General features: G+C 40.2%; 1 protein-coding gene across 1 annotated transcript in view; it reads left to right on the top strand.

The window, feature by feature from the left end:
- The window catches only part of dnajc3a (DnaJ (Hsp40) homolog, subfamily C, member 3a), a 31219-nt gene that overhangs the window by 741 nt on the left and 5150 nt on the right, over positions 1 to 25328 (top strand). Inside the window, exons 2-9 of the mRNA XM_007890781.2 lie at positions 9653 to 9763; positions 11355 to 11479; positions 11690 to 11764; positions 18763 to 18915; positions 20962 to 21143; positions 23350 to 23469; positions 23671 to 23776; positions 24014 to 24134. Coding sequence (XP_007888972.1) covers positions 9653 to 9763; positions 11355 to 11479; positions 11690 to 11764; positions 18763 to 18915; positions 20962 to 21143; positions 23350 to 23469; positions 23671 to 23776; positions 24014 to 24134 — 993 coding nt within the window. The remainder of the gene's footprint in view (positions 1 to 9652; positions 9764 to 11354; positions 11480 to 11689; positions 11765 to 18762; positions 18916 to 20961; positions 21144 to 23349; positions 23470 to 23670; positions 23777 to 24013; positions 24135 to 25328) is intronic.

The following is a 25328-nucleotide window of genomic DNA, read 5'->3' as shown; positions in this document are numbered from 1 at the left end:
ACAGATTAGACTGTAAAGTGAATTGACTGTATATTTGTGGGCGAAAAGCAGCAGCCAATTGCGCACAGCGGTGTCCCACAAACAGTCATGGATTGAAGTGACCCAATTTATTATCATTTTTTTTTTCTTGAGTGATTATTGTCAGGCATATGGAGTAAGAAAACTTGCCCAAGGTTTCACCCTGCCGGGAATCGAACCCAGGTCTCCCACTTGCAAGGCAAATGCTCTAACCACTGAGCTACAGGAACGCAAAAGATTGCTCTCCACTCAAAAGATTGCTCTCCACACAAAAGATGGCTTTCCACTGTTAATCGTTATATGATGCTGGACTTTTTTGTTATCAGCCAGGTGTCTGACACATGCACAACCCATCACCATGCTTAAAAAGTATCAAAACCAAACTGAGTTCCACACATCTCACCTACACATGGAAATTCCAGAGCTGTTTATTGGAATGGAATACGTTCTCTCTCTCCTGCTTACCTAATTCCTGAGAGTATTAAGTGCAAGTTGGCAAGACCCAAGGCTTGGGACCCCAGAGTATGTATTGAGGGTACTGCTGAAGTCTAAGCAGCTAAAATTGCGTAGCTTACCATTGAAAGCACTGTCTGGCAGGCTTTCCTGCTTTTTGTCCAGCTAGGACCACCCTATCTGCTAGGGTTTGGCTTGCAGGGTTAACGAGAGTTGAGTGAGAAGAGTCACTGCTCACATGACTAGCTTTCCAAATGCTGCCGATGAATCAGGCAGGTTCCGTGTCATGCGAGTGCCCGGGAGTACTATGGACCCACCTGGCTCAGGAACTGGACTACCGAGACCGCCGCAGAGGGTTGGCTCGATTCTGACAGTCCGTTGCCTAACATGTCACCAGCCAATTTAGCTCTAAGGAGACCCTGTTTTTACCTTGCTCTCCCCGACCACCCCCTCGTGAATAATCACTAGTTGGCCTTTTGACATTCGACAAGTGTGGGTTTGAGCCCTCACTAAGTGGATGGTCGGTACTGGGCACGGCTCAGCATGCTGGATGTTTACTTAAGATTAGGATTTTTATAAGGAGTGCACAATGAGATTTTTGCCTTGTGACCTGTTGGCCGTTTTCATTTGGTGCGCATTGTTCTTGGAGCACTCGATAGCCTCGTGGATCACAGAACGATCTGTGATAACAGCAGCAACTTTCTTTTTTTATTTGGTCGGCTGTGGTCTGACCCAATGCGAAATCCAGCACCATGCTGAAGAGTATCCAAGCCAAACGGAGAAGTACATGCATCCCACCGACACGTGGAAATTCCGGAGATATCATCCGTGCCCTGGAGTCCTGCGGAGCCACGTGGCTCGGAACGCGGACAATCGAGGTGGTCACAGTGGGACAAAGGGTTGGCTCTATTCCGATATTCCGATGCCAAACAAATCACCTCAGAGCTAGTTCAGCTCCAAGGGTATCCTGCTTTACCTTCCCACCCCTCACCACCACCACTACCGCACACACCCCCAAGAGGATGGTCAGCTTTGATTATATGCCTGTCATGTACGATAAGTTCTCCCAAAGCACTTCATAGAAAGGAGCCTGGACAGGGTGGTAGGTGGAGGGGTCAGAAGGAAGTGACAAAAGATGCATTCAGGATAGGTTTATAGAAGAAATGTGATAATGGGAGGGACGGTATGAGACGGGGAGATTATGGGAAAAAATTCCAGAAAGCAGGGCAGACAGACTGAAAGCTATCCTGCCAATGAGTGGGTGGGCAGCAGGTCTGAGTTAGCAAAGCAGAAGCTGAGGGCAGGGAGTGAGACTGCAGAAAACGGGCTGGAAACGTTTGAATACAAGAACAAGTCTGTGTAGCCTGGTGAGGATACAATACAAAATTACATTTCTATAGCACCTCTCTGGAGGGATGCGCTTGCGGAATCTGCTTCAGAAAAGGATATGTGTTGCAAAGTTTTTGATAAGCTGTTGCTTATGGAGAGTGAAGCCAGGAAGGCCAACAGGGACGGCCATTGAAGAAATCAAGACTGGAGGTGTCTAAGCTTTTTCTTATACATTTGAGGTGAGCAAGGGAAGGAGCAATATTGCACAGGTGGAGAAAAGTGTACATGGTCAAAGACTAGATGAAAAGCTTAAAGATGAGTTGATTTTTTAAAAAAATTCTGCAGGCCCACACGCATGTAGACTCGCACCAACTCAACTCTTCTAATGCATGCCAATGCCACTCTGAGCAGCCTCACTGGCCTTCACCACATGTGGAGTCCTGTAGCATAATGGTTAACGTGCTCGTCTCACAAGCGAGAGGACCAGGGTTTGATTCCCGGGCAGGGTGAAACCTTAGGAAAGTTTTCTTACTCCACACGCCTCTGTTTACATGGCAGGAAGTAGTATCCTCATTGTTGGTCGATTGGTAGATTTCTTTCCGGGGGTAATGATCCCTCAAACAAATGACTGTTTGTAGGACACTGGTGTGTACAATTGGCTGTTGCGTTTCACCCACAAAATAGTCAATTCACTTTATTATATATTCTGCGAAGCGCTTTTGAGATGTCTCAACAATGTGATTAGACTCTATATGAAATGCAAGTATTATTATTAATATCTGTCACAAATGTCCAAACTAGATTGCTCATGAATTTTTCAAGGTATTACAGGATCCTTCAACGTCTGTGCACTTGAATAATCTGAAGTATACGTGGCTTACTTCCGAGTTGAAGACAATATACTTGCCACGTTCCCAAGGTTTGACAACAAGTCTCATCTTTCATCACTTAGCCTTGTCCTTCATTGAAAGCAGAGTGCAGAGTATTGCCTGTGAAAGATATTTCTGGATTTAACCTTGGAGGTGTATAATGTATCAATTTATTTTGGTCATCCAGGTGTTTTGACACTTATGGAAAACGATTATCAGGTTTAAGAGCATCCAACCCAGACTGAGGGTTCCACATATACATGCCACCTACACAAGGAAATTTCCTTGTCTGGAATGCAATACACACACATTCCTTACTTGGATGTATCTGATTACCTACTTCAGGATAAGATCCAGTTGGGAGTATGTTCTAAATGGGGGAAGAATAGGAGGGATAGATGAGCAAAGACTATAGATCAAGTCTATAGCTTATTAAAATATGGTTTGTTGATGCAGAAAGTAGCCAGTGAGGCAAATGTAATGCTGTCCTTTATAACAAGAGGTCTGAGAAATGAAAGCAACAACAAGATTACATTTGTATAGCACCTTTCATGTCGGGAGGACGTCCCAAAACGCTAGACAGTGTACAGCATTTCAGGAGGTGCTGGTCAAGTTGTACGGAGTTGTCGTACCTCATTTGGAGTACTGTGGTAAGTTTAGGCACACAATCTTTGGACGGGTGTACTAGCCTTGGAGAGTGACCAGTTTCATTAGATTGATACCTGGTCTGAAGAAGATCAGTTATCATTAAAGGCTGAGTAGAGTGGTATTATATAATCATAATTAATCAACCATACATAGCTTCTTTCACGTCTGAAGCTATTCATAGGATTTGCTGTAAAGTGTAGCACCTAGGTATTTAGTAGGTGACTGCGGCAGCCAATTTGCTCACAGAGTTGTCCCACAAACAACTATGGAGTGAATAATCATTTTTTTTCTGGGGGATTGTTGACCAGGACACCGGGAAAAACTCCCTTTGTATATCCCTTAAAGCAGAGGACCTTAAAGAATGATTTGATTGAGATATTTAAAATAATGAAAATAAGTGATGGGTTAGTAGTGGTTGATTCTTTTGTTTGGTAAAGGGTTCTGTTTCAGGGCACATAGACTTAAACATAGACTTAAAACTACTTCAGTTAGAACTGATGTTAGTCCATTTCTTCATACAAAGGGTTGTGAAGTGTGAAATACTCTGTCGTAGAAAGTTGTAGAGGCAGAATTAATAGGCAAGAGGGTTGACTGTTGTATCATGTCAATCATACCAAGGTTAAAGTTCGAGATCTCTTTCTTTTAGCCAACAAATATTGTAGATGATGTGTTACATATAACACTTCTTTCCCCCAACAAAGTGTTTAAATAAAGTGTGATATTCATTATCTTTGAAAAAAATATGTCCTTGTCAGGAATATTCTGGAATGAGATCCTTTCTGACAATAACTTGCATTTATATAGAACCCTAGGATAACATCTTGGAGAAATTCACAAAGACTGGTTAGGACCCTTCACAAGAGGGAAGGAGGAGGTGACTGTAAGCGTGATTGAAGAGGTAGTTCTTTTAGACTGGACTTAAAGAAAGGGTAGAAAGAAGGAGACTTCCAGAGGATAGGGGCTGAATTTAGGGGGACCATAGGGATACACAGGATAGAAAAGACCATTGTCTGAAAAGATTGAAGGACCTCCTGCATTTCTCAATCTGTCAGAAACCGCAACTAATTTGTGACATAGATATTTAATGGCTTCTAGAATTTGCCACTCAGTCTTCAGTCACCACCCATTGCACCTATTTACTACACTCTTTGGAAAGTAATTGCATTGAAATGGTTCAATGTACAGTTCATTAAATGATTCTGTGACCTTTGTTGTGTAGCTGTTGACAATACTAACCACACAATTAGTGTTCAGTTCATTTTTAGGCTTTCAAATACTTCAATAATCTCCCCGAGTCCTCTTCCATTGTGATCTTTCTTAGATTTATAACTTCTCCACAAATCTTGATTGCTGAGTGGTGTTGTTTATACGTTCCAGGTGACCTATTAATGGTTTAATACAGTAAAACTCACATAAGTCATATCAGTCGAGGTCATTACATTAAATCGACTTACACAAATTCCGAGTTGCAGGCAAGCTCTATTGTATAAAATCTGATTTAACCAATAATCTACACTGCGTATGCGTAATTCAGTGTAGCTCGTAAGTGTGGACTCGGTAGTTCGTCACCGCAGCTGGTAAGTGCGTATGAGGTGAAGGGTCGAGACTACATTTCCAGCGATTTAATGTGTCTTGACTTGTAGTCGCATATGTGCATTTACTGCCAAGTATTGAATTATGAGACGTGAAGTTGTTCTGCGGATTCTTTATACTTTCAAGACTACGTTTCGCGTTGCAGCTGTCCGGTGAGAACACATGGTTGATGGGTTAGGGCATCATTTCCCATGATTCAATGCAAGTGGTATATGTGGGAGCAATGTAGCGCAGGGGAGCAGTGTTACAAGTGTTACAAGTTAGCTCTTTAATATATGGTTTCGACAGCATCAGCATCCAAGGCTGTACGCTCCACCTCTCAAAGCCAGTCAGGAACCTCGGATGACACCCAACTCTACCTTTCCTCCTCTACCCTCAACTCCACGACCACCGATGTCCTGACAGCTGCCTGTCCGACATCGAGTCCTGGACGAGAGACAACTTTCTTCAGCTCAACGTGTGCAAAACTGAGGCCCTCCTGATTGGCTCACGTCAGCGCCTCCGCACCTCAGGCGCTGAGACCATCAGCATCCAAGGCTGCACTCTCCACCTCTCAAAGCCATCAGGAACCTCGGGGTTTTGTTCGACCCTGAGCTGTCCTTTCTTCCTCATATCCGCGCCACAACTGGCACCGCCTTCCATCACCTCCGGAACATCGCCAGACTACGGCACTACCTCTCCCCTCACGCTGCTGAAACCCTGGTCCACACCTTTATCACCTCAAGGCTGGACTATGGGAACTCTCTCCTCGCCGGCCTTCCCGCCACCTCCCTTCACAAGCTGCAGGTCATCCAGAACTCTGCAGCTCGTGTACTGTCCCGCACCAGGCTTCGCGACCACATCACTCCCACCCTCGCTCACCTCCACTGGCTCCCCATCCCCCAGAGGATCGAATTCAAGATCCTCATCCCCTAGTGCCTTCGCCTTGCTTCCTCCCTTTCCTCCTTCAAGGCCGGTCTCAAGACCTTTCTCTTTGACCGTGCCTTCAGCTCCCCTCTCGACTCTCTACCCCCTCCTCGCTCCCTCCCTTCCCTCCTCACCCTGACCATTTCCCCCTTGCTCGGGTCCTGACCCAACTGTCCAGCGCCTTGGGACGTCCTCCCGATGTGAAAGGCGCTCTATAAATGAAATGTTGTTGTTGTTGAAAAAGAATGGGATTTGGGCGAATGTACGATTTAGGTGATTTATATGATTTATAAAGTTAAGATTTGCTTGAGTTTTACTGTATAACATTTCTGGAGAAGGATGTTTTTTGTATAGAAAGGCATTAGAAGGAAGGTGACTTTATAAGATATATTGTATAAAAATGTGAAAAAAATAGGGGTGGAAGGGGATGGTTTTTAAGGCCAGAAAACCTGTCCACCTCTCATTGCCAATGTAGGCTCAATCAATATAATGAGAATGTTTAAAGTTGTAACATAACACAGACACTGAATGTTTTGGGGTAAGGTTACTGAATTGTGGAGTCCTGTAGCTCAGTGGTTAGAGCATTCGCTTTGCAAGTGAGAGACCTGAATTCAATTCCAGGAGGGCGACACCTTGGGGAAGTTTCCTTACTCCACACAGAGCCTAATAATAATCCCTCCAAAACAAAACAATAATAAATTGGTCATTTTCAATCTACGACTGTTTGTGGGACATTGTTGTGCACAATTGGCTGCCGCGTTTGCCCACAAATATGCAGTCAATTCACTTTACAGTGTGTTCTGTGAAGCGCTTTGGGACGTCCTCCCGACGTGAAAAGCGCTATATCAAATGCAAGGATTATTATTAAGTCTCTTTGGTTCAGATAAGGTATCCAAAAATTGCATATTGGCTTGTGTGCTTGTAACTGTAGCTGGAAATAGTGATGTGTTCCAGTAACTGGAATTGAAAACTCTTAGGAAGTAAACATTGGAATGGAGGTGCTATAGATCAATGAAGATGTGAAAAGCGCTATATCAAATGCAAGGATTATTATTATTTTACATTTACTATTAGGAGGTGCTATTTACAGCAAATGGCCAAAATTCTGCATGCTCTAGTTCCAGCTTTAACTGCAAGTGATTTTCCTTCATGTATCTGCAAGATGAAGTTGATGCACTCCAAATGATCCAACTGATCATGATATCACAGCAGTGACTTTATCCCATATGCAAAAAAAAATTCAGGGTCAGTCTTTGCAAAAAATATCCAGACAGAATGTGCCCTGCCTCAATAAAACATATGTGTTTCTGTCTCCATTGTTGTATAGTTACAGGTTAAATGTTCCAGCATTTCAAACTTGTTCTTTTCCCTATATTATTTGTGTATTGTCCTGCATTTGACAATATGCTGCTGAACTAGAAAATGCGTTGACATTTAATAGTAATAATAATCCTTGCATTTGGTGATATAGTGCCTTATCACCTCATCGAGACGTCTCAAAGCGCTTCACAGAATAAAGTAAAGTAAATTGATTGTGTATTTTGTGGGTGAAACACAGCGCCAATTGTGCACAGCAGTACCCACAAACAATTGTGAATTGAGTGACTAATTTTTTTTTATATAGAAGGAATTATTACCCCTGGAAAGCAATCTGCCAATTGACTAACAAACAGGTTCCTACTTACTGCTAGGTAAACAGAGGCGTGTGGAATAAGGAAACTTGCCCAACGTTTCACGCTGCTGGGAATCAAAGTCACGTCTCTCGGTTGCGAGGCAAATGCTGTAATCACTAAGCTACAGGGCTCCACAATTTGTTTAACAATTAATAAAATCAAAGCTGCTATCCTCAGTATGTTTAGCTTCTAATGATGTGTATTAATATTGTATCAGTCACCCTCCTACCCCACCCTCCTTGCCCTCTACTCCCCCCGATCCCAACCCCAGCTCGAGTGCAAATCCCAGACGTTCTCCCAACTTGAAAGGCACTATACAAATGTAATTTGTCATTGTATCCGTGCATAATATGTTTTTCATCACATAACTTATCTATTGTGAGAGACAGATACGACAGGTTGAAGTTACTTGCTCAGGAACTGGGTTACGCAAAAAGTAAAATAATAATATTTTTTGCATTTGATATAGCATCAGGAGGACATCTCAAAGTGTTTCACAGGATTTTCTGTATAAAGTGTAGTGACTACATTTTGTAGTGGATGTGGCAGCTAATATGCACATAGGAATTTGCAGGAGCAAGCAGAGGGCTGCTGATGATCATGCAGAAAAAAAGGAAGGATTAAATTGAGGATTAAAAGCAATGAATTTGAAGATTGTTGAAGGATTATATACATTGTATGTTGAATAAGTTCACATATGGTTTTAAAGGTGTTTCCTTGCAAAATTAAAATTGATAGAAAATGTTTACTTGATCAGGTAAAACACTATAACGCTTGAAATTAATGTTGCATATAAAAAATTCATTATGTGCAATCGCACTACTTTGAAAGCTATGTGTATTATATAAAAAATATTTTCTTTACTCTTGCTGGTTTCAAGCAGTGGTTCCAGAAATGAGAGTGCAGTATACAGTAGGTGAAACAAACTTTTACACCTTCTATATTTTCCTTTATTTCTTATTGTGAGCTTGCCTCTGGGAAATATTCAACACTGCTAAATCCAGCATATCCTGATCCCTATGTTACTAGTTTTTTAACTACAGGAGCTCTACAAAGTTCTTTCAGTTGAAGCTGGATCTTTTGTGGTTGTGCTTTTAAGTTGGAATTAGCTTAAAAGATTATTTTCCATCAAACGGCTTTTGAACTTTTTCAGAGCTACTGTAGAAATTACAGTTGGCAGGTAAAGCAACATAGGTGTTTAAAAAAAACTGAAAGGACTAAAACAACGACAACTTGCATTTATATAGAGCTCTTCGCTCAGGGTAGTGTCCCAGAGAGCTTGACAGTGACGCTGAGCCGAGGGGATGGAGGTGAACATATGCAGTGTCGAATAGGAAGGTCTTCAGGTGCGACCTGAAAATGGGGAAAGAAGGGGCTAGGCGGAGGGATAAATTCCAGAGTTTTGGGGCATAGTGTCTGAAAGCTGGTCACCAATAGTGGATCGGAGGGCACGAGGGACATGCAGAAGGCCGGAGCCAGTCGAGAGGATGCAGTGGGTTGGGGGGCAAATGGGTCGGAGGGATAGGGAAGTACCAAGGCATGAAGGGGTTTGAAAGCAAGTGTGAGGATCTTGAAATCGATTCATTTGGCGATAGTGAATCAGTGGGGCCTGGTTAGAACTGGTGTAATGGGTACGGTGTTTAGTGCAGGTGAGTATGTGGGCAGCGGAGTTTTGGATCCTGTGCATGGTGGAGCTGGGGAGACTGGAAAAGACGGCATTTGAGTCATGAGGTGACAAATGCATGGACGAGTGTTTCAACTGCGTCTGGGGGTACGTACGCTCGGAGGCGGGCAATGTGGCAGAGATGGACGAAGGTGGTCCTGGTCAGGGACCGGATGTGGGGAAAGGACAACACTTGTGGGTCGCACCGGCGCCTAGGTTGCGCATTAGTTCGTTGAATCTATGATTACTCATCTTTGACAAGAACTGATTAGTTAGTTTATATTACTTACGATCTTTCTAGTTCAAATAACTTGCAATGACTATAGTGAAGGCATTAATTATTTCAGGGATTTTATGTTATTAACCGAAACCATTATTCTTCTCCTGTCTTTCCTTTTTTACTCCTCTGTCCTTCTATTGCACTCTGCTAGTAATCATATCATTTACATCATCTGTCACACCATTTTTAAAATGTTTTTATCTGTTTGATGCCTTTACAGGAGCAGAAGGCGGTATAAATTCCGAAGTTGAAAAACACTTGGAGATGGGGAAGAAGCTTTTGGCTGCAGGACAGTTGGCAGATGCTTTGTCTCATTTTCATGCAGCCATTGGTTTGTACCTTTTTTGCCAATGGCATCTTCTAAAAGCACCACATCTATAATAATAATAATAATCCTTGCATTTGATATAGCGCTTTTCATGTCGGGAGGACGTCCCAAAGCGCTTCACAGAATATACTGAAAGTGAATTGACTGTATATTTGTGGGCGAACGCGGCAGCCAATTGCGCACAGCAATGTCCCACAAACAGTCATGAATTGAAAATGACCAATTTATTATTGTTTTTGGTTTTGGAGGGATTATTATTAGGGGTGTGGAGTAAGGAAACTTGCCCAAGGTTTCGCCCTGCCTGGAATTGAACTCAGGTCTCTCACTTGCAAAGCGAGTGCTCTAACCACTGAGCTACAGGACTCCACCTCTCTAACCATTTAGAATGACCAAAGTACATTTTAGCAACAAAACCCAAAAACATTTGTTGGCCTCATGAAGAGGTGCTACCAATACCCCATCTGACGTTCGTACATGCAATCCCAGCAAAGGTTGCTAGAGAGTGATCAAGTGTCGGAACTCAGGCTGATTTATATTGTCTTTATCCCGGGGGCTCTGACGTTGAGGGTATTCAAATCCACTTTGTGGCAGCTCCCTACCTCTCCGACCACCTGGCACCTCCACTCAACTGGTACCGGCCTCCTGCTCGTCCCTCGCACCCTCCGCCCTCCGCCCCACCATCGGAAGTGGTGCTTTCAGCCACTGTGCCCCCAAACTCTGGAACACTCTCCCTCAACCCCTCTTCCTTGCCCCTCTCTCCCCTTTTTAAAGTCCTTCCTGAAAGCCTTCATCTTCGACCGTGCTTACGGCCACCTTCCCACCAATCTGGCTTGGAGTCAGGCTTCACCACTGTTAAGCGTTCTGAGGTGTTACCTTGCATGGAGGGTGATATAATTGCAAGTTGTTGTTGTGTATATTGCTGCTCAGCCAAATGCAAAGGTGGTACTCTGTATGGTATCGATACTCTAAGCATGTTGGTGTGTTCCACATGCGTCAAATGCGTGATTTACCAAAGGAAAATTCCTAATCAACCAGATTAACTTAGATCAAGAGTTAAATGTGGGACCTCCCTGATTGGTAAAGTTCAGTATAATATATAATTGGTATTATCCCTGAGTAGTCGGAGAACCCGAAACCATTTTTATTGACGTTGATTGTTTTTATTTAGTAACTAACCAAATTAAACATTCCTACCACTATTGGACTCTGTTGACATGTCAATAATAATAATAATAATCAGCCTTGCTGTTCATATAGTGTTATCACATCATCGAGACGTCTCAAAGCGCTTCATATACTGTAAAGTGAATTGATTGTATTTTGAGTGACCGATATTATTTGAGGGATTGTTGGCGAGGACACCGGGAAAAACATCCACTTGAGCAGGCAGACTATTTAACGTCTCATCCAAAATGTACGATATAAAGCAGAGTGCACAAAGCAACATTTGAAGACTGCTGCATTGACAATAACTTGGATTGAAGGCTTCTGAATCATTTAGTTATCAAAAGGGTTGAATAGGTTGGTTGTCCAAATGAGCTGATAGCCTTGCTGATCCTCACATTCTTATAACCATGATAATTTATGTTTACAGATGGAGATCCAGAGAACTATGTTGCCTATTATAGAAGAGCCACAGTCTATCTAGCTATGGGTAAATCCAAGTCTGCTCTTCCAGATCTAAGTAAGGTCATTGAACTGAAGCCAGACTTCACAGCAGTAAGTAATGTTCTTTAATCCTTGTTCATTTTGATTTTTTTAGATTGATGAAACATTTGGGTTTAGAAATTATAACTTGGTTGCCATAGAATTTTGTTGATAAATGATGCCTCGTCTATTTCTTTAGGGATATGTATTATAAATGTATACCTGAACTCTTTCTTTCATGGACTCTAGATTATAAATGATGTTAATTGATTTTGGTCTTAGGCTAGATTGCAGAGAGGAAATTTGCAACTAAAACAAGGGAAACTGGATGAAGCAGAGAAGGACTTTAAGAGAGTGGTAAGTTTGCAGAGGTATGCGTTGGTCTTAAATTGTTTTCCGGTTGTTTATTTTCTTTTCATCCATAAGTGAATTCTAATTGCTACTACTTATCTTTACAGTAAACATAAAGATTCCTATATTTGTATCTCTATTATTGAGCTACACAGCACAGTAAGCAAAACCTTTACTGGCTCAAGGTTGAAATATGAGAATACGCACTTTTGAACTATTAGATCTGCTTAGACTCATTATTTTAAATTAAAATTACTAAGTGAATAATAACTAGCAAGGAACAAATGGAAAACTAAGGATGAGCCTAGTACATTTCCAAACCCGCCACCCTGTAAGAAAATAGTTCAGATACAAGTGGCTTTCTATCAATGCGCCCAGAAATTATTCTTTTGAATACTGAAGAAATTTGCTGCTTTCTCCACATTTCCAGTATCCAGATACTGCTGGAAAGGTTATACTACTATTGTCTGACAATATGTGGGTAAGATATTTTTGACACAAGATAGGAAGACCACATCATCTTTCTGGTCTGTCTTTGAATAGAAGGTGAACCACACTCACTCTCCTTTTTTTCTGCATATTTATAAAAAAACATATTCATCATTTATTGAATGACAGCCTCACTATCCATGGTTGCACACTCCACCTTGCTAAGCCAGACCGGAACCTTGGGGTCTTGTTTGATCCTCAACTATCCTTTCTATCCCACATCTGCCATGACCAGCTCTGCCTTCCCCCACTTCCGCAACATCGCCCGGCTCAGCCACTGTCTCACAACGCAGGCCGCCCTCATACATGCCTTCATTACTATGCAAACTCACTTCTTGTTGGCCTCTCCAACTCCTCCCACCACTGCCTGCATCCAGAACTCTGCAGCCCGTGTCCACTCCTGTACTTGGCTCCGTGACCCTATTACCCCCATCCTTGCCCAACTCCATTGGCTTCCCATCACACAGAGGATACAGTTCAAGATCCTGGTTCTCACCTTCAAAGCCCTCCATGGTCTTGCTCCCCCCTAACCCCCTACCATCCTGTTCGCTCCCTCCACTCAGCGGGCTCTGGGCTGCTTCCCGTCCCCTGCCTTGCTCGCCCCACTATTGGTGGGCGGACCTTCCGCCACTCTGCCCCCACCCTCTGTAACTCTATCCTGCAGTCCTTCCGTCTCGCCCCTTCCCTCACCACCTTCAAGATCCACCTCAAGACCGTCCTCTTTGACCATGCGTTTGATCTCCCCATTATTAGGATCGGTGTCCTGATAACTCTGCTGATAGCTGTTTTGAGTCATTCTAGCCAATTGTTTTTGTTTTGTATTTGAACTGTTTCACTTGCGCAAAATCTTTCTCATTGTAAGAGTTTCCCTATAACCTGGGCCAATAGAAAAGTGAGGAAATATTTGCCAAAAGTGCAGGAAAATTTGAAAATGTTGTGAAACATTGCAGGGAGATTTTACATATTTTGTAGGGCGTTGATTGATGTCATTGAGGTACCTTTTACTGCCAACCTACATTTTTTCATTTTATTGATAAAAAACTAAACTCGAGGTAATAATACATAATAGATTAATGTCTTCAACAAAAACTGTGTGGCCCATTTGGGGGGGAGGGACACCACACGCGCGCAGACACAGAGAGATACACGCACACACACACAGAGACAGATATACATTCAGACACAGAAAGACACATGCACTAACAGACGCAGAGAGAGACGCGCAGAGAGGGGCGTGTGCACTCGCGGGCTCAGAGAAGGGCGGGCGCAGACACTCATAAACACACACACCTAGAAGAGACACGCACAGACACACTCGTACATACAGAGGGGAGAGAGACTTACACTTTCACATAGACATTCATAAACACACACACTCACACACATAACCATGCAGAGCAGAGAGGCACATTCACAAACACATAGAGAGAGATACACACAATCTCAACAGCAGGGTCTCTGAGTGGAGTGAAGCCCATTTTTCCTGCTTGCGTCACATATTGGCCCTGCCCATAACTGAGGAACATTGGCATCTAAAGCTATCAGAGAGAATTTTTTGAGACAGAGTTAATTCAATTCCAAAATTTGTTGCCAGGCACATCATCTTGGAGCCAGCTCAGCTCCATGGGGACCTCACTTACTTCCCCCACCAAGGCGAAGCTCATTGGTGCAATTTCACTGTGCTGATTGCACTTTTGGGGGAATGTGTTAGTTATATTGATGTGTAGATCTTTTTTTTAATGAACTTGCCCTTTACATATAAGTCAAAAAGTTACTCTCCACCATTACTCTTGCACTTAACCAGCAGCATTGAATTCGGAGAAGTGGCACACTTGCCGCCCGGCTGCATTCAATTGTGGAAGACTGTCGCTGCATGCGCAGAAGAACTTAATTTCATGCGATTTCAATGCTGGTCGCAAGCATGTGGCGACAGGTTAAAACACATTGAATCACAGAAAACGTAGTCTTGACCAGTCACCGTACTTACTGGCTGTAGTGATGAAGTACACACGTTCAGTTACCGACTGAATTAAATTATGCATGCACAGTTTAGATTATTGATACAAGTTTGCCTGTAACTCGTTTTTCGTGTAAGTCATATGAAATGTTATGGCCCTGACTGATACGACTTGTGTCTAGAGTACAGTAACAGTTTTTTGTAACAGTTTCCAAAGATCACCAGCAGGTATCATTGCAGGCAAAGAAATGTTCTACTTCAAAGGATGTTTGGCTCCATCTGGTGAGATACATAATTCCTAACCCTTGCCATCTTTTAATTTTTGAGGGAAGAAAGAGGAAGGCACATTGACACAAGTCAACTAATTTTGTAATTAATTTTTTTTTTAAAAAATGCAACTTTTTTTGTGCAATGATCAGTTATGGAATTTAAGCAACTTTAAATTGCATATATGCATCACTGCTCTAATACATTTAATTTTTAGGCACACTTCATTCAACAATATTATATAATATTTAATTATTTGGCATTTAGAAAATACTTTCTTAGGTTAACAGAATCTAAGTACCTATCAATAACCATTTCTATATTAACAGCCACAAAGGGCTGGGACTAAGAAGGGCAGTGAAATCCATTTATGTCTCTGCTGCTGTATATAGCTTTTGCAAACTTGTCTTTGATGAATGGAATTTCATGGATTTGCAAGACGTTGTTTGTCATACTGCTGTATTGGAACAAAGAGGACCACATTATGAGGTTGGCTGATCTTAAAAATTACTGCAGATTAATGTTTCTGTCATTTCTTTTCAATTAAACAAAACATAGTCAGCTCTTTTAATTGCTGTCATTGATATGGAAGATTATGCTCTCTACCAGTGACAGTTTTCAAGATTATTCAAGACCAATAAGTGCTTACTCATTTTGAATTTTGACAAGAATTTTGATTAACTAATCGTATTAGTTACAATAGAAATTTATTTTACTGTAGTTGTCATTATTCTTGGCACCTTTCAGATTTACATTACAAATTTTAGCACAAAAGGAGGCCATTTGGCTTTCATGTCTCCCCATTACTACCCCTCTTTTTTAAATTTCCCTTTTATTAATCCAGCCTTTCCTATATTCCTTTGTTTTTCTTCTCAGATGCTTATTTAGCTCCCTTTTGAATGATGCTGTTCATCTTGTAGTAATGGATTCCATTTATCTTGAAAACTATTGTCTTGTAACGTAAGACTATGCAGAATTTTTGAAAAATCAGTTCTGTTTTAATTGGATTTTGGTTCCTGCAATTTTTAAAAATTCTTGGTTTTAAATAATTCAAGGTGCTAATATAAGTTAATTTTACTAACTTACTTAACATTTAATTGTACACAAAATCCATGGTATATAGATGCAGTTTTCGAATGAGGAACTAGAGTTTACCAACAACTTTGTGAACATAGGTTATTGTTTTGCACTTGGATCATCCATTCTGTGAAAGCAGTCATTGGGATAGGTTGTGCCTGTGAAGAGAAAATGTTGAGTGGCTGCTGGTAATGGAGCCGGTATTTGTCCACCTGAAAAATTTATGTTGAAAACGTGGAACAATGAGACTTTATTTTCCTTATTCAAAGTTATACAGTTCTCTGACAAAGCTCTTACAAATGTCCTTTAACGAGCCTTTAATGTGCTTTAGAATTCCAAATGTTTCAGATATTTTGCCATTCCACATGTTTTTAAGACTGCTTTTTTGATATTATGAGGCATCTCAGCATTAAAAATACTGATACTGTATTCCTACTGTGGCATTTTGATCTGTTAGTGCACTTAGTGTCAGTGCACTAAGTGACATGGGGATAAATTTTACCTATAACATGTCATAGGTCTAATAAATAAACTTAAATTGTAAGGTGAGATACATAGAGCATCACTGCGAAAACCAAATTATCAGTGCCATTCCCAGAAGAGGCCTGGAAAAATTTGGTGGTAATCATTTTGGAGCTTCCAGAGTTTAATAGAGTTCTAATAGTCCTTTTTCGTCGAGGGTACAATTTTTCTTCCCATTTCAAAATACTTCAGAATTAATTTTTCTCCTACAGAGTTTTGAAGTGACTACTATAATTCTTGGTTCTTGTTGAACAATACTGCTTTAGGGAGACAATGTCCTTGTATTTGTAACCTTCAGAATGACCTCATCATGCATTCAGTGAACTCTTTTGAAGATTTTTCCTCAGAAGAGTTGTGGGTTTCCCCAGGCAGTCACGCATAGTGTCTCATTCTGCAAATATTTTTTTTGCTGTGTGAATTGGGATTTCTTGCGTTAAAGACATTGGTTTAATGGAATGAAGACCATTTTCAGTATCAATTTTTATTTATAAAATCTGTCTAGGGATAAGATTGTTCCATTTGCATGCAAGTAGTAATTCGATATTAAATGCAATCTGAAGAATTGCAGTCTTGCAATTATTTGTTTCAGCAGTATTGTTGTCTTTTAATTCCAGTTGTGTTAATAGATACTTTAATAATGAATCTAATAAATCTAAGTTATGTGCTCTGACTACCAGCACTAAATATTTGCGCTGATAGTTCTTGTTACCCGAGGCCTGAAAATTTTCAAGGTCTTAACCTTAAAAGTTACATTTTAACTCTCCTCTCCCCACCACAATTACCTGGATTATTTGTTCAAGTAATGGCAGTAATTTCTAATACACAGATATTTCTGTTAGAGATTGAGAGTTTTCTTCTATTAAAGTAAATCTCCAAGGATGAGGAAGCGTATGCAGCCTATTTTGGAAAGCTGAATATAAGGTATAGGTGGTGCTGTAGAACAGTAAGGAGCTTTCACTGCACTGTTGTTCACAGTTGGTGAAAGTGTTGTGAAAGTACTTTCAGTTTTAGTAGCTGTTCAGCATTTTCTTGACTAATAATAGTAGTTAAATGTTTATTTTTTGTCTTTGGTAGAAATCTCTTTCTCTCTCACCTTATCCTCTTTATTTCTCTTACCTTTCCCTCTTTCCTCTCATTATGACAAGAACCTCTTGATGTTTGTAGATTCTCTTTGTTTTAAATCTGGGAAATAAATTATATTTTTAAACGTTACCTTTTATGAGATCATTGAGAAACCGCTTTTGGGAAATTTTATTTTCTCTCTACTTTTGTTTTGGTTGTCTGACTCAGGGGTTCCCAAACATTCTGTGCTCAAGGCCCCCGTGACATTAGGCATCCTGACTTGAGGACCCCCACTCATGTTGCGCTGTGGGGCAGTGAGGCAAGGCTGCTGGGAGGGCACAAGTTCTCTTGGCTCCAGCACAGATTAGCTCTGTTCTGTAGGCATTCACTGGACTTGTTCAGCCTGATGGAGTGCTGGGAGCCCGATTCCTCATCAGACAAACTGTACTGCGAGTTACTGTGAGCTTGCCTTTGGACTGAGATGGTCATAAGGATTCTCAGGTAGATCCAAGCTCAGTGAGTCCTACCTTCTCTGGGGATGTTCTCATCGAGGGCTTGTCCAAAGGACCAGCTTTGGCCTCTGTAGAGTGACCTCCTCTACCCGGTGCTCCGGGCATCTCACTATCATTCAGCACCACAAATGGCTGCCCTGAAATAGCTTGCACTCAAACCATGACCCCATGAGAGTCTGTCTTGGGACTTGTTGGGGTCCTTTAGATTAGGTCTGCACCCATCCGCCGTGCTGGATTACTGCATCTCATCAACAGTACTGAGGAGTGATCTTTGGGATCATGCCTTTCTCACCCACTCCTCGAAATCTTGTGGAGTCCTGTAGCTCAGGTTAGAGCGCTCGCTTTGCAAGCAAGAGACCTGAGTTCAGTTCTAGTCAGGGCGAAACCTTGGGCAAGTTTCCTTACTCCACACGCCTAATAATAATCCCTCCAAAACCAAAAACAATAATAAATTGGTCATTTTCAATCTACGACTGTTTGTGGGACACTTCTGTGCGCAATTGGCTGCCGTGTTCGCCCACAAATATACAGTCAATTCACTTTACAGTGTGTTCTGTGAAGCGCTTTGAGATGTCCTCCCGACGTGAAAAGCACTATATCAAATGCAAGGATTATTATTACATCCACTGACCCACTTGAGGCATAAAACCTCAACCATTGTTAATGATAGATCGCCCATACTCTGATTCAGATTTTGAAAGCATGATATCAGATCAGATGAAAGGATTTCTTCATACAAACCTTTCTTGTACAAAGAAAACAACTCTTTTTGCATGAAGATTTTAAACCTGCTTGCATTGGGATGGAGAAAACTATTTCAAAGAGATTAGGGAGTCCTAGATTAAAAAGCTAAAGTTGACTATCCTCCCTGCCTTATCTTTAAAAAGGAAGCTTCATCCTTGCAATATACATACAAATAAATCACCGTTTTCTTGTTTCTTCTCCTTTGTGCATATATGCACATTTGAGAATATTTGCATATTTTGTCTTGTTTTTTAAAAAAAAATGCTCCTAGCAGAATGGGATCTCACAATCTTGTGCAAGTGTAACATTTGGATGAAATGAATTGCAGGGAAGTATTAAACATTTAACCATCTGGATCCATCTTTTTTTTTAAGCTGCAAACTAACCCCACTGAGAAGGAAAAAAAGGAAGCCACGTCTCAACTGGTTAAAGCAGATGAACTGCAACGATTGATGACTCAGGCACAAGCTGCATATAAACATGAGGATTACCGTACTGCTGTTGTATTCCTAGACACTCTTATTGAGGCAAGTTTTAACTGCTATTCCTGGGTAAAGTCATGATTACTGACCAGGCCATTGCTTTCACTTTATTCCCTTAGCCATCACAAACTCTTCCACCTCTCTTTCCCAAAGGAAGGATTACTTCAAACTTCTGTTTATCGTTTTACTCCTTTATCTCTATGTTTCACTTACTCTATTGTTCACTCTATTCTCTTCTGCTTTTGCACCTTAAAATACCTCCATCGCACCATGATTCCATTTCTGCCTGCTCCAATACCATCACTGCATCTCTACCATGCTTGCACTTTAGGTGTACCCCAGCACTTCACCCTTTGTTTTTTCCCTTCCCTATATACTTGCTACCCCCTAGGAAACATCTGTAAGAATGTGGTTAGCTTCCATATGTATGCTAATAATGCCTACCTCTATGTTTGAAACCTTTTATTTTTGTAATCACCATGGTGATGAGGATTGTTAGTTGTGGAACCTGTTTAAAATTTTTTCATTATTATGCTTGGATATTTCTATTCTAAGTACAGGTATTTCCCACATCCACAGCTAATATCTTCCCACCATATTTTTAGACAGTCCATTGTTAAGCACTCTACTATATTCCCATTGTTTTAATGTATTTATTGCTTTTCTATCCCAGATGTTAAAGCTGGTTATAACTTAATTATAGTTGTATGCCATCTGTATTCAATACTGGAAGCTTCCCAACAAGGGTTTATCACTGAGTTTCTTGTTTATAATAACTTAAAATGGCTTTTATTCATGTGTGTTATCACAGTAAGTGCCACAGACTTCTTTCCAGCTTTCACCAATACATGGTGTTTCTGCAATATAACTTTAAAACTGCTTAGTTTGCCATTTAAATCAGAAAATAAGAGGAAGGAAAAATATTAATAAGATAATAAGCAACATTTCACATTTGCAATAAAATGTGCTGAATTTGTAGAATTATTACAGTCTTGTCATTTGACATTTTACAATCTGTATCACCCTTTTCTTCCCACTCCACCTATTCCTAGGTTCTAATTGAATAGATATTTCTACTCTTATATAATTCATTACAGATCTGATTTACTGGCAAATTGTTTTTCTGTTGTAACATTTTACATCCTTCCAAGAATTCTTAAAATGCCCAGTATGTGAATTGTAACTTTCTGATATTCTTGCACTGATGTTCTGTCTTCCCTGATTTTACATAACCAATCTAACTTCCCTAAGTAGTGTTTACTGATCAAGGAAGATCCGTAGCCTTACATTTTGTATGCACTTAGTATACTGTTCTTCCAAATTTATCCAATACGCATGCACGTTTAGCATTGATCAAGCATGTTTCATTATTCTTCCAACATTCCGAGACACTATCCTGCATGAAGGTTGCTATATAAATGAAAGTTGGTGTTTGTTGCATTAGTATCGACTCATTCCTAAAAGCACGTATTGAAACTCGTCAAACTGAATGTTATTTGGCAGCTGGTTTCAGGAAGGTGAGTGGGGAAGGGTGGATTGGCGGGGGGAACATTTCGTCACAAATGACGAAATGTCCAGTAGAGTCCAGTCCTCTAGCGTACTCGAACTGGACTCTAGGGTATTATGGTTTACAGATTTCATTGCAGTTATGTTTGTTTTAAAATAATATCTCTTAACACAATTGTGCTCCTCTGCAACAGACAAAAAGCATTTGTGAAAAAAAACTTTGTATGGCAAGGGGACCTGTATTACTTACTCAGTTATTTTGTGATCGTCAGGGCCTTGGGATGTCCTCCTAACGTGAAAAGGCACTATACAAATGTAACTTTGTTGTTGTTGACCGCTCTTGCACTCTGAAGTTTTATGAACATGTGCAGCATAATCTCTGACTTCGCAGGGCCTGAGGTAACATGAGTATTCGTATAGCTATTTATGTTATTGCTTCAAAAAAAGGTACAAGTTAGCTTGCAGCAATTTGCCTTTGGTAGGCACCATTCATTAATAAAGCATATGCAAATAAAGCATATAAGAAATGAATGTTTTTATGTTTTAAGTGTATCGCTGATGATCTCTCACTCTATTCTGGGTTAGACATGTGTTTGGGATTCTGAGTTGAGAGAACTCCGGGCAGATTGCTACATGCAGATTGATGAACGTGGAAAAGCAATAAGTGACCTAAAAGTGGCATCAAAATTGAAAAATGATAATACTGAAGCATTCTACAAAATCAGCATAATCTATTACCAACTTGGAGACCATGAAATGTCTCTTGGGTAAGTTTATATTTTTTTCCTTTTATTTTCTGAATTAAATGGCAAACTAAGCAATTATTCTTGTTCAACATGTTCACTAGTGAAGTTTGACAATTCAGGAATTTCACTCATTAGTCTTGTCAAACGTTCCATTCGTTTAGTAGTCAGGGTAAGGGTACAGTTCAGAACAGAGACTTTACATATTGTGAAATGACCAAGATCCCACCTTCACGGGTATCCTTTAAAGTACAATAAAGTACTAGGTGGTTCTTTCCCTCGCCAAAGAGATGTGATGATTCACAATTGGATGCAGAGTTTGAACTTTCTTTTCAAAGAATGAGGAAGAGATTAGGAACTTAAAAGTATAGGAGGATGTAATCTGGCCTGTAGAACTTACAAAGTGGTGCTCACTCATGCACTGGAGCCAACTACTATAATCCTATTTGCATTGTAGGTTACTGTACCCTCTTGTTTCGTTTCTCTAAGTTTTATTCCAAATTCCTTTCAACTGCTAAGGTCAGTCTCGATCACCACTTATGGCAAAGTATTCCCTATTCTAATAACTCTTTGTGTATTTGTTTCTTCCACCTTCCACTTTTATTCTTCTAATGATGATCCTGATTTCATGACTCCTTGTTTCTAATTTTACCAAGCAACAGAAATAATGTTTCACTGTCAAACTTCTCAAAACCTTCCAGAATTTTTAAGACCTTTTACTCTGGGTCTAGAGTAAATTGGGCATGGTTAGGTCACCTTAGGACTTAGGCCCTTACCCGAATGAGCCTGAAAGGCCGTTTGAGGCTCAACAAATAATCCTCACTTCCCCTAAGGATGAAAATGCAGCACACAGACGTTTTCAAGTGCTTTCGGGCACTACCATTTAGAAGTCGGAGTAATTCAAAATGCGTATTAATAATATTCTTTGAATTAAAAAATGTAATGGATTTAGGAAGTCTGCAAATTTAACTCCATAGATGGAAATAGCATGGGTCCCCTGGGGCACATCGCTAACTACATCCAGAGAGTCCAAGAAACCCAATGTGCCCCTATTTTCTGTCTGCTTTCTTTCGAGGATTGTCTATACCACTAAAAATTCTCATCAACACACTTGGGTGTCAGTTCAATTAAGTTAATCAAACACATCTATCATCCTGGATGAATATGTCTTCCTTGTTATGATCTCTAGAAGTTTGTATAACCAGGATAAGACTAATTGGCCTATAATTCCCTGCCTTATCCATTTCTCTTTTTTTTTGAACAATAATGTATTGTGTATTTAAACACTTCTAATTCACAGCTTGAAAGACTTGGAAAATTATGCTCAGTGCAAATGCTGTCTTATCTCTGACCTCCCTATGCATACCATGGGGAGAGGGGAGATGTCATTTTTCTACTTTTACAAGGATGTGCAAAGAATGACCCAACCAGGCCAGGCCAGTGTTTATATTCCCCACGAGCCTCCATGTATTACCTACTCCTTCCTATACACTTCTATTTTCCTCTCTCTCATGTGAAGGTCGAGTGAATGCATCTATCTGATTGAATCAGATTAAGAATATGAATTCCACAATCTTATCGCTATCTTATATTTGTGGCCCCAGGTTGCAGACTCTGCAACTAATGGGAACAGTCTATTTATGCTAAGTACTATACTTTTAAATCCTATCATTTCTGTCAGTAGCTTCTTGAAGATACTTTCACACCCTCCTCTCATCTAGAGTCCCACTTTCATCTTCCTTTGTATTGCCCCCTTTGGCTTGAAGCAGTCCTTCGGTAATAGTCTTTTAAGTATACATGTATAGCATGTTTTCTTTATCGCAATTTAGCTTTGCAGCGCAACAGCAGGCACTGCTCTTTGGTTAAGAACAAAAGGAATTCCTGGTTCCCTGCTTCCACACCAGTGTCATATACTGAGAATGACATGTCATTTGCTGTCTTTATCCTAAGCACTGGTTTCATTCACACACTTGCAGAGATTTTATGTAATATTCAGATGTCTGTGGAGGTGACTTACTCATGTTTAGAACAGGCTTCAATAAACAAAAAAGCAAACAATATTGTTTGATTTTTTTCAAGTGTTTTTACATTGAGAGGAATATTTTCTTTGATCTCCAATCTGATTTTTGTTACACTGAGGACATTGTTTTAGAGGAGTAAAGTTCCACTACATGTTAATACTACATTATTCTGATCAGTCATATACACCATTTGTGTTTTCCACTTGCAGTGAAATTCGGGAATGCTTGAAGCTGGACCCAGATCACAAACGATGTTTTGCGCACTATAAACTAGTAAAGAAACTTAACAAGCAACTGATGTCTGGAGAAGACTTCATTAGACAAGAAAAGTAAGAAAATCATTTGTTGGAATGCATTTTTGTGAATAATTGGGCTTCTTGGCATTGCAGTGCACATTCGTGAAGTAACCATTTTATTTATATATATATATATATATATGATTTTGGTAAATGTAACAACCACTATGTCTTATAGAGACGATGTATTATAGAATCGATGTTGATGTCCTGCTTTTTTCCCTCCTGAAACAGATACTCTGATGCTATCAGTAAATATGAAACTGCTATGAAAATTGAACCAGATGTTCCCCAGTTCACTATGTATGCAAAGGAAAGAATTTGCCATTGCTTATCCAAGGTAAGGAAGAATGCATATGGAGTCATTTTTTTAGGTTTGTTTGTAAATGAGTAGAAGTTTATAGCAACAGTGTACAATTACTTGCTAAATTCATAATTATTTCTAGCCTTGCCAAAGACCTTGCAAAAAGAATATGATTGCTCTTTATTTCAAAAGAAAACGTTTGCCAAATACATTGTAAAGAAGTTTTTTGGCAATATTGTGCTCTTCATGGAACTTTTCACTTTATCTGTTTAGAGCAAGCAAGCTAAAGAAGCCATCAACATCTGCACAGAACTATTGGAGAAGGATCCAAACAATTCAAATATATTACGAGATCGAGCAGAAGCATATATTTTAGAGGAACATTATGAAGAAGGTACTGGCCACTATTAGTATGTCACCCCGATTTAATTGCTTTGAACTCCTTTGAGATGTTTGGACAGTGGAGGAGTACAATCAGCATGTTGGATGTCCTGCCATTATTCCACACTTGTGATTCCATTCCCTATTTCAGATGTGCAAAACTCGTGTCAAATCGTCTTCTGGCATTTTCCGTCATAGTTGCAATAAGCCAATGAAAATCACTTTAAGAAAAATTCTAATCAAGATAGTGAAAACTGGAGGAAAGAACCAGAATAATCTCAGGTGGACTAAATTAGCACCACTCTCGCTTCCCTGAAGGTTGTGGATTCATACCCCACCTTCGGACTTTTAGCACAGTCAAGGCTATATCAAATAGGATTATTTGGAGTCCTGTAGCATAGCGATTAGGGCACTTGTCTCGCAAGTGAGAGGACCCAGGTTCGACTCCCGGGCAGGACAAAAGTTGGGTGAGTTTCCTTACTCGACATGCTTTTGTTTACCTAGCAATAAGTAGGAACCCAGTTGTTAGTCGATTGGTGGATGGCTTTCTGGGGATAATCCCTCAAAATATTTTTTAAAAAATAATTTGGTGACGATTGTTTGTGAGATACTGCTGTGTGCAATTGGCTGCCGCATGTCGTCCACAAAATACAGTCAATTCTGTGAAGCGCTTTAAGATGTCTCACCGATGTGATAAGGCGTTATATAAAATGCAAGGATTATTGTTTTTATAGAAAGGTAACTGAAACTTTTTAAAGTGGAAATATGTAGACAGGTTACAATTTTGTAAAAATGGAGAGAAAAGAAAAAATGCTGGTAACCAGGTAAATAGGTATATTTTTGTTTTCTATTTATTTGGAATTAATATAGTGTTACTGTGATTTCTGAGTAAATATTACTGTAACATTTGTATTTTTTTCAGTATTAAATGTACTATGTAGATTATGTAAGAGCAACGCAGCATGGAGATGGACCATTTGGCGCAGAGTCCTTTCCGATCTTTAAGGCGTATAAAGGTTGCAAAGATCCTTAAAAGCTAAATTCTCACACATTTCTTGTGGTTCTTGGAGAACACCCAAACTAGTTTGCAAAACTTAAGACGCAGTTGCTTTGTGTACAGGTTAGTCTTTGACTGGCTGAACTGGAATGAGTGTCTCTATTGAGAGCTCTGAACGTAACCAAATATGGGCAATAAAATGATACTGTT

The sequence above is a fragment of the Callorhinchus milii genome, unplaced genomic scaffold (assembly GCF_018977255.1).
Source record: "Callorhinchus milii isolate IMCB2004 unplaced genomic scaffold, IMCB_Cmil_1.0 Scaffold4, whole genome shotgun sequence".
NCBI classification, from domain to species: Eukaryota; Metazoa; Chordata; class Chondrichthyes; order Chimaeriformes; family Callorhinchidae; genus Callorhinchus; species Callorhinchus milii.
The sequence above is the reverse complement of the archived record's forward strand: the minus strand, read 5'-3'. Positions and strand labels throughout refer to the sequence as shown.